This window comes from Danaus plexippus, chromosome 11 (assembly GCF_018135715.1).
Source record: "Danaus plexippus chromosome 11, MEX_DaPlex, whole genome shotgun sequence".
NCBI classification, from domain to species: Eukaryota; Metazoa; Arthropoda; class Insecta; order Lepidoptera; family Nymphalidae; genus Danaus; species Danaus plexippus.
Window position 1 is genome coordinate 699,091 of NC_083544.1, and position 10,942 is coordinate 710,032.

The 10,942-nt window shown below is 31.1% G+C and overlaps 1 protein-coding gene across 1 annotated transcript; it reads right to left on the minus strand.

Moving 5' to 3' along the window:
* Positions 1 to 170: 170 nt before the first annotated feature.
* On the minus strand, positions 171 to 8,647 carry LOC116765982 (uncharacterized). The gene is made up of 9 exons (XM_032655635.2): positions 8,499 to 8,647; positions 4,076 to 4,167; positions 3,933 to 3,991; positions 3,751 to 3,851; positions 2,489 to 2,568; positions 1,301 to 1,380; positions 911 to 1,040; positions 603 to 697; positions 171 to 346 (listed from the first exon to the last, which is right to left on the minus strand). Exons 1-9 carry the CDS (start codon positions 8,511 to 8,513, stop codon positions 255 to 257), a joined length of 744 nt encoding a protein of 247 aa, XP_032511526.2. The 5' UTR covers positions 8,514 to 8,647; the 3' UTR covers positions 171 to 254.
* Positions 8,648 to 10,942: the final 2,295 nt, after the last annotated feature.

Below are 10,942 nucleotides of genomic sequence, written 5' to 3' on the forward strand. Positions count from 1 at the left end.
AGCACAAAATGTGTTAATAATATCTGGATTCATACAGAATGGAACCATTTTATCAGCTTGTACTTTCACTACAGTAAAGTAGGACGAATATAAAGACAAAAGACAGCAAACAAATTATTGTCTATTTTATAGTATGTTAATGTTATAAGGATGTGTATTACGATAGGAAATTTTGCTACAGTTTAATCACTATTTATTAAAATTAATTTTACATTAATGTTAGTTAAACACGTGATTTATTTTGATGTAGATATTCATGATTGCGATTTTTGTGAACTATTTTGGTTTTCCGCAGCGGGTTCCTTTACTTCGGCATTAGCTTGGCTTTTCAGTTCAGCTTTGGGGGCTGGGAATAAAAATAAAACTAAATTATTTTTTGATGGAATTTTTGGTACGTTTTGCACGACTTCTATAGGTTCAGGCCAGGATTTGAAGGGATTTTAATTAGAATCTCAGGATATTATCTTGACAGCATTCATCGGGACTATTTTGAGTTATGCATTAAAATTTACAAATCAATTCTAGTTTTGCAGCAGAACATAGTAGGGGCCATTATTTTTAACCTCGATAACAAATAAAAAACTTATATATACTATTCTCACCATTTGATCCTACGACGATAGGCTGTGTCTGATCCTGGAGTGAGATTAGTTGAGCCAGACGCAGGCTTGGACTTCCCTGAGCTGGTTGAATTTGCCTATAAATTAAGTTAAGGATCCCATGTTAGTTATTAAGTTGTTAACGGAAATTTTTTCCTAGGAAATACGTTATGGGGTTCATCAAGAAATGTGGAACATGAGTGTAAATTGTTGGTAACTCTCACCCTGAATTACACCCGGGGTTCACATATCTCCAAATGTTTTTCCGAATTGCAATAGAAAATTGGTTTTCTAAAATGCTATAAACTCACTGGTATAATCCAGGGTTCTGATACGCGACGTAAGGCCCAGATCCTGGGACACCGAACACGTAATTAGGACTCGCTTGAGCTTGAGGATAGTTGATTACTTGTGGACCCAGCAGCAGTGTACTTTGATAACCTGAAATGTTATTTATAATGAGAAAACCTGGCTTGATAACTTTCATTTTGGTATTGAGGATATAAAACGAAGGTATTCAAATTATGTTTGGGTGAATAATACTAATTGCTTTTGGATATTTTAAGCTTTTATAATCCCTTTACAGAATTACATTTATTATTCATTGGTATTAAATTTTAATTGGTACTGAGAGACAGTTATTGCCGACATTCTTAAGTATTGACCAAAAATGTATTTCTAAGGTTTTTTGGATGTCTCACCGTTACCAGGATAGGCGTTGTTTCCTTGCGGAGCTGCCCCGACTATGTACACAGGCTGATAGCCTCCGATTGATCCCGGCCTGTAAACAACGTACCCTTTCAAACTATTTGCATTTTTTTTTAATACTAAAAAAATGATAAAAAATGGCGGAGAGTATATATTTTATATATTACATGTACGTAAAATGTGTGTATAAATTTTGGTATTAAAAAGTTTTATACATATATATATTATAATATATTTTTTATATAATAATGAACCCATATCATTTTTGGAAGCAATGTCATAGTGGGCGAGGAGAGTGTAAAGAGGTTATTCGGCTTATGGGTTTCACTCTGACACCAATTGTGTCTGTCTTTTAATTCGAGATTAGGATTATTTTTGACAAAAATTGTGAATTAAAGTAATTTCATATGAGAACTAAGTCTTCTTTAAAAAAAAATGAGATGGCTAAAATTGTTAAAGGATAGAATCAACTTGCTGTTCACAAATCTGTTACATTATGTTCTATTGCTCTCTGTAAACTTAGTATACGATGCATCATATGTTGTAAGTTAAAGTATTACATTTCCCTTATAACGGTTCCGACAATTATCCGCGCTAAGTAAGCTTTGTATAATTAAGCGCCTGTTGCCAGCGGATAGCAATTTAACTGTCCGACATCAGTTTACGCCCTGCAATCATTGATTTTGTAATAAAATAAGTTTTCCACAGGAAATTGTGGTAGGGACCTACCGGTAGAATTTTGTTAAACATTATTGTAGTTTGATGTTTTGTTTGAACATTTTCGTGTGTTGAGGAAAACTACGTTTGGTTCATCTGGTATAAAATGTTCACGCAAAGATATTCGTAACATAGGATATATTTCATTGCTCTAGATATATTCTTTATATCATTTATGGTTGTAATAATTGCTTGTTATAAGTAAAATAACTTTTCTAATGTTACTAACACTGGTAGTAAAATTCAAAATGCATGTTTATTTGTTGTAATGATACCATAATATTTTTACATGCGAGTAATTGCGTAAAAAAATTATCTGTAATTTATTTCTTCATGTCATTTATTAATATTATAGAATATAGTTATTGGTAAGTTTAAACGGCAATTAACAGTTAAATCAAAATATAAGAATATACCTAGCAAAAGTATCGAAATAAAATATTTCAAAATTTTTATACACGAACCTTAGTCCTGGTACCGGCATGTGAACAATGAACACTCTCTGTCCTGGCATCAATCCGGGAACATTTGGAGACACGGGCACCTTTAAATAGACTTATCATATTATAATTGCATCCGATTACTATGTAAAAATATCATTAAAGGAAGTATAAAGATCGAAATAATAAATGTCGTAATCAAACACTGGTAAAAATCAGTGAAAATTCGTGAAATTGAAATCATTTTGACAGCATATCGTTACAAATTAAACTGAGTTTTTCAAATCGGGAACACGGACATTTGTGTCTCGTCTACCCATGACCACGATTGCTGTAAGGGAGCCGAAACGTCGGGATTATGTAGTTATAATATAATAAAAAAGAGTTGAATTCGATATTTTTATTAATAAATCTTATAATTAAAAGAGTAAATTCTATCTAACATAAAATATTTATTTGTTAATACGTGGGTAACACTGAAAATGTTTAGAATGGGCCAGTTAGAAACTTTGTTTATGATTTTTTTTTTAAATTTCAATTTAAGAACTCTTTGGTAACCTCAGTTGTAGTTGGTAGTAAATTTCATTCATTTGTCATTTGTTTTTGTGAATTGGCGGAAAATCTAAAATTCGTTACACGTGAAAATGTACCTAATGCGAGAAAATTTTCGGCCAATGATATGAATATTATTCAACAACAAGGCTATGATAGGCTGAGATTAGCATTTCTGAAGCCCCATCTCTTGCCACTATTTACAATTGCTTTAATGAGTTCAAGCGTGGACGTAGCAAGCTCAATGATGATCCGCGTGAGGGACGTTCTTTAACAGCGAATACTGAAGATAACATCAGTGCTGAGCGACGCATGGTAGAGGAAGATAAGACAGTGACCTATCAGCAGATACGTTCAAGCCTAGGCATTGTTATTCAGGCGTCAGGAATCTTAGTACCAGATGGATTCCTAAAATTAAGCTATTTTCCATTTTCTAAATATTTTCAGTGTTACCTAGGTAGGTAGAGTGTATACGTGGTAAGTGGATGAACCCTTGAGAGTTATTCTGAGTATTATGTAACTTTAAGAAATAAATTAATATTGGAAATGAATTATGGAATTGGACTAAAACTGAAAAATCTATAAAATCTTCCAAGCTCTTATGGATAACAAACTCGCTTTTATTTGGTAAATATACAGTTGAAGTTAAAAATAGTTGAAGAACAAACCCTGACCAGTTTCGTTTAATAGTAAATAGCTTTTATTGGTTTCAAAGTTAACTATTTCCTTTATACCTGCTGCGGTGGTTGTTGTGGAGGTTGTGCGCCGGGAATGAGTTCCACTTCACTGTCAGGCTCCAAGGTCTCGAGGCGAGCTGGTGAACCATTCGAAGCGTCTGTCAATTTTTGTATCACACCATTAACAAAGAAACTTAAGATTTGAAGAACAGCCTACCGCTAAATAAGAGATAATATACCTTGTTGCTGTGGTTGATAAAAATTTGAAGCGTCTTGATTCCGTAAATAATAGTCCAAGCTGAAAAGATATTTATATTACTTACAAAATAAGTGACGGGTTAAATGTAGTTTAGATAATGATTCATATTTGGATAACGCTTACGGATTCAGATGTTCCATTTGATCGGAATTGGAATACGGATGTGACATCGGGAGACAAGCCGTCGCGGATATGAACGTGGCGATCGCCATGTACTGGAAGAATAATTGTTTTGATTCAGCTATTAATATATGAGCGAATATCTGATTAATGAAGTTAATGTCTTTAAGTTGTGATATTTTATAATAATGTTAGGTACCAGCCCCGGCTTCGCGGGGCACGTACAAAAAATATAAAATAATCTATTTAATTTTGAGAATTATTAAACTTATATTATGATAACTTTCAAATGCTACGCCCGAATTAAATGATTTAAAAAGTAAATTACAGATACTGATGTAGGCTTGAAAAAGAAAGTTATTTATTTTCATAAGCCTCAGTACCGTATTTATGTAAATAGCTTTCCAATAAACGCTTCAGGAATGCCAATTTTTAAAAGTGTAAAATGGATATAGAATGTTAGCCTAAGTCATCGCGGACTTTTCTGTAGACCTATATAAAATACACAATTCCACCATACATTGTTTTGTTATATCTCAAAGGGTTTTGGCAGCGTTTTCATTAAAAGCTGATAGACGGCTCATTTTTTCCCGACATCTTCAACAAATATCGTTGATGTACACACAAATCAATACAAAACCTTAACGAATTATATATTGAAACCTTTCTCGAGTCACGCTATTTAGCGGTGAAAACCGCTTGACAATTGGTGCAGTACTTTTTCTGTTTATTGCGAATAGACAGACAGACAGACGCGGTGGGTTACAATATGTATAGATCAGTTTGGGATTATGATATTAATATTCCATAGATTTCAAGTTTGGAATGTTATCAGTATATGAAAAAAACATTACTTTAACATATTTATAGCGTATACACTATATAACGCCGAGTAGAGATTCGATCGTTGTCATTCTAAGGATGCCTGTCATTACCTTCAATGCTACCTCACTGAGGCCGACACACGGAAAATGTATGATTATGAAACATTCTGACTCGCGAATCGGAATCAGATTTTGGGGTCAAATAAAGTCATCCTATACTTAGTATTACAATATAACTATTGATTCTTTCATTTGAAATAAAGCCAGTAGTGTAAGAAGAATATTTATTAATTGAATATTCAGTACCATAGCTAAATAATGACTCTACTCCTATGTTATCCAGTGACATGATATAATTCAACAACTAGATCGCATTAACATACTAGATAATTGCAAGTTTTAAAATACTTATACAATACGTCATGACATATAACAATCTAGTCTTGTAGGTATTAAATAAACATGTTATATTATATTATTGATATAAACGGGTGAAAGATATGATAGTAAAAGGCAGTAATGAAACTGGTCAGTAAAAAATACACATAGCGGCTTTACGCGAAGGATTTACCGGGAATCCTTATTATAAACACAAAGTATAAAAAATTGTTACGACTTACAATGTGTAAGTATTAGGTATTCCTTGTTACTGCAACATTTATAAAAAACACTTATATAGGAGGTACTTACTGATCTCCTTCAGAGAACTCAGAAGATAAATAGGGACATTATCACAACAAATCATTAATTGAATAAAATATTTAATTGGAATTCCTCCTAAGTTAGTTCTATACGTAATGGTTGGAATACATTTGCAAGTATTAACGATAATCTTATGTGTTTGATGTTATTTTTACAGATATCGTCACCTTCCCACAAAGTAAGAGTTACTTATTAACGGTTGTACTATTAAATAACTCTACGAGTTCATCTTCTTGTAAACCCTAGAATAGATAAGAGAAATTAGCAGGAACGTGTAATGTGGGTAAATATTTTATAATAATAGATGAATAAAATAAATAAATGATGAAACAGTTTACACATAATAAATGATAAATTATTATATATATATACGGATTACATTTTAAAAGTTCAATTTAAAGCTCAGGAATGAATGAATGATTTTTTTTTTCAAATTATGTCGTCACCTAGTTTCTTATAGAGTTAATTAAATTACAACTTACTAACTCATGTTTACGCTAATGTCCATCCCAGTCGACTCAAAGTGGAAAAAACGTGGTCACCACAATGCGGAAGGAAGATATTTTAATTAACGTTAACATTCACTATTCTCCTTTGTTTTTAAAGTTGTGCGGTCACAATGACACTGGAATATTCATAGGTGAGATAACATTGTGCTATTGTATATATTCAACAAAAGATTCGCTATCTGTTGTCGGACATCACGTGTAAATGGCGATTTAAAATTAAGTTCATTTAGAGAATGTTGAATGGATATGAGTGTACTGAAATATACAAAAAACTGTATACGACAATAGCTTTCACATATTTAGGAAATGATATAGAAAATTATCGATTCGAAATTTAAATAGATTAAGTTTTTCTAAACGTTACTCTTCTAGTAAATAAATATAGGCGTATCCTTAACTGTATTAATGACGTATTTCCAATTACCAATAAATTGGGTGTATTTCAAAGGACTGAACATCCTCTTGCATGAAGATGTACGTATTATGATATCCGTATATTAGTATGTGTGTGATGCTGTCAACCTTCACCCAGTTGTCATTGGACGAACTAAAGTGACATAACCGCATTGGCTTTGAGATCCCAAGATAATAGTTAGATTATTACAATAAATTAATAGAATTTCCAATGAAATATATAAACAATAAGTATTAAGAGGGAAAAGTATTAAATGCTAACATGAAATTAAAATGAGAAATTTAAGTTCAAAGACTTGTTATCAGATGCAAGTAAGGTTTTTTTTGTTCTTAATTTTTGTGTTCGCTGTGGATGTTTCAATATAAATTCGATTAAAATTATTTCTGTGACGTTGTCTCAAAAACATAAAGGAATTTCTCTGATTTCCAGTAAATATATCAGTAGTATTTTTATAACTGAAGATCCTTGATGTCCAAAGATTATGTCCAGTTTTGAATACAAAGCATGGAAATGTTTAGAGATGTAAGTGTAACGGTTATTTTGTATTATTTGAAGTTTCTTTGACATTTCGTTTGGACGAAGAGTGACATTAAAGGGTCATTCACCCTAAATAAACAGCCGTGCGAAGGATCATTGTACGTTTTTAGTTAAAAATATTTCTATTACTTGTAAAATGTGATCTTCATCAACATGTGTTCCGTATGGTTTTTGCATTTGAATTCCACTTTAGATGAATTCGGAGTTATTATAACAGAGTATTTGATACTTGTTGTAAATTTTTAAACCATATATCTGCTTTCATATAAACATATGAAAATTCCAAAGTTACTATAACTACGCTAGCCAAAAACAAATACTTCACTTAAAATACTAAATTAGAAAATTAATCATATAAAGAACGAACCATTCTTAGAAACAAAGTACATGTTGATAGTCTTTTTAATTTTAGGGGATTTGCTATATTGGTAATAAGTATGAAGGGGGCGTTCCGTCAACGATTGTACAACCGTCACAGTCAGTTTGCTGTGGCCGAAACCCCTTGCATCACCAGAACCATCATAACTCAATTGCAGGGGGTTTCGTGACCTCGTTCACAGCCGATGTATTACGTAATGTACACGGTTTGAGCACTTTTGCCTATATATATGGACAGATATGTTTCTAAAAATCTTTATCAGACAACAAAAATCTTTATTAAGACAACTGGACTTACAGATTTGACAATAAGTTTGGGATGATTTCCAATCGTTTGCGTGAACAAGCAATTTTTTGTATAAATTCAATATATTTTGATTAGTTTTTAATTTTTTTTTTATTTATTTAATCTTATTTCGCAGGAAGTCGTATTTAAAATAGTAAAGTTTCAGAGTTTAATATTTTAATAGCTTCAAGCATATTCTTTCTGATGATTAATTACTTATTACAAGTCCTCTGTTGCTAACTGTACATTATGATAAAAATATCTATGAAGCATTCGATTATCCTATTTGTAAGACGAAAAAACAATTCAAATACAAAAGCTAGAAAAAGTCTTTATTTTGAAAATAGATAGGAAATTTCGTCGTTATAACTTGTCCTTGTGATAGCGGTAGAAGCGTTTATCAAATAACGTTTGGTTAGATCAACAAAGAAACAGAGGAAAAATAGTTAAACATTTTAAAGGTTTTTAACGAACGAAAATACTACTTATGTACAGATTACAAAATTAAAATCATTTTTCTCATCATTGCTGATGTATAAGACCGTTATGACACTGTTTTGTGTTTAATGCTGTAAAAATTTATTTTTAATATATTTTTACACCATTAAATAAAATATTTTTAGAGATGATATTCCTATGAGATGGTTATGTATTACCTCACATCAGAGTTTATTTTTATGTAACAAATCTTTAACTTTCAAATAAATGTTGTGAAAAAAGTTTTATGTATAATTTTAGTTGATAATATATATATTTAATGGTAAAACAGACTTACGAAAAACGCCGTCATTGTTACAACACCAAGGAAAACACTTGCGCAGGCGTCGGCAGGGTAATGCGTGTGTCGAGCGCTCGGCGCTTTATATGTAGCTACGGGGTTGTCGACACTTCACTCTCCCATTTCAAACCCTTTTCATGACTTACTGTATACGGAAGTGACTTTTCATGATCATTGAGGAAGGGTTTTTTGTTTTTTATCATTGCAATATTTCGCTGTCCCTTATCGTATAATATTATAAATGACTTTATTATTGAGTTGGGAAAGATATGGTGTAAATTTAATTGATATAATAGCCAAGTGATGCGTAATTACAACAATTTGTTAGGGGATATATATTTAAGATTTAGAAAGTTTAAAAACCAGCCTTTTGAAACGAGGATATTTAAACACCAATAAAAAAATACTTCTTAAATATAAAGGAATTTAAAAATTTATTACGGGAAATATTATGTCTATTGTTCGATTAATGACTAATTGTATCTAAGCCGTATTCAATATATGAGTATTTGGCACGTTTCCAGCTCGGTCATAAATAATGCTGTCAATAGGAAGTTAAAAAGATAGATTTATTATATCGTTTCTTATTTATTATTTTGTTTAGGATCTTACGTACTATAGAAGTATTTGTTAGATAGATATAAACATACGGATATCCACGTCGGTTCGGAAGGACATTATTGTCTTAGATATGATGTTTCAATACTTTTTTTAATATATCCTTTGTTAAGAAATGCTTTTGTTGTGATTAGCTTAGGGCTACCGCAATAACAAAAGAAAAATACTTACATATAATTCCGAATTCGGTAAAAAAAATTGGTTTACAAAAATAAGTTAATTCTATTATGACTGTACGATTTGCAGTAAGACTTTATTTTTTACTGCCATCCTACAAATATTATAAATGCAAAACATTTTTGGTTGATAGTTGCTCTCTCACGCAAAAAACAAATTTTGATGAAAATTTACACTAATATGGTTTAAACAACAGGTTGGGAAACAATTTTTCTGGGATTCATGCAGCTCCCTAAGAATCACTGCCCAACTGTTGTATTTTACATGTAGTCATGTGAAGGAATATAGATGTCGCTACTGGTTTGATACCAAATCTGTTATTTTAACACAGTTTGTATAACTTTCTCTGAGCCCACTATTTAATTCTATGGCATAATTAGATAGTTATATAGATAAAGTCGTGGGCAAAAATTAGTACAAAAAAAAATCCTTTATACAATCTAAATATTTATTTCACTTGACTATTTGTATTAACTTTAATAAATATATAAATCATCAAATAAAATCGGTACTTTCCTATGACCTTTATTCTTAAAAAGTAATAGCCAAATGTAGGTGTATAAGTGAATCGTGTGAATACGCATTGAGTTCAAAGTTTTGACCACTACAATGACATCGCTTATCTGTTTCCAGAACCAGTCGTTTCCTTGAACCTGTATTATTCATCAAAAAACAAACAGAGCTCGTCATATGCGAAAACATTTGAAATGACTGAAACCAAAACCAAAATATCTTGATCTTTAGTGTTATAACTTTCCTTGTATCAGGAACATTATTTCGATTTTCATATAAAAATATTGATTATAAAAATTATTTATTATAATTATATGGTTAACGTCATGATCGTACTTTTAATATATACATACGATTTTTTTCCTTCACAAAGCTTTTCTATCGAAGTTTCCATATTCTAGATCTAGTTTATGCCGTTGGAGTAATATTTTTTTGCCAAGAACATAGAGGTTCTTCTGGAATCTTCCTACCCATATAGCCTCTCATGTACTCCAGGGTTTATTCTATTGCTAGCTTGCTATATAATACACATTAACGTTAAATAAATTTATTACCAATCCAATTTCTAATCACTTTTGTTTTTATAATTTTATAATTTAAAACTGATAGAGAAGATTCATTCACAGTAAACGAATATAAAAATCCTAAGTAAAAAAACACCAATCAGAGTTAAGAATATTAAAAAATCTTGTTCCTTGTTTGCTTGAAAATAGATATAAATATATATTTTTTAAACTATCGTATTAATAGTTCCATTTTTACACGTAAACTTACTTATAATATGCTTGCGTTAATGATAACTAAGTCCTTAATCATATGTAATATTGGAATCGTTGAAAATATGTGTACAAACAACATAATATTTGCAAGCTGCGATCGATTTAAGGGAAAACCAGATATGCGATGAAAGTGACGCATTACTTTATACAAATGTCGCTTTAGTACAACACGTGGCATAGTAATTTATATGCTAACAACCTACAAGCAGATCAAACTGCAACGCAATTTAAAAATTGCTATTATATGTGTTTGATATTATAAGATTATGGAATTTATTGTGTGTAACCTAGTGAAAAGCAAGACTCTCGTTAGAAAAACTTACTGCTAACATAGTATAGCCGTTTTTATATGCC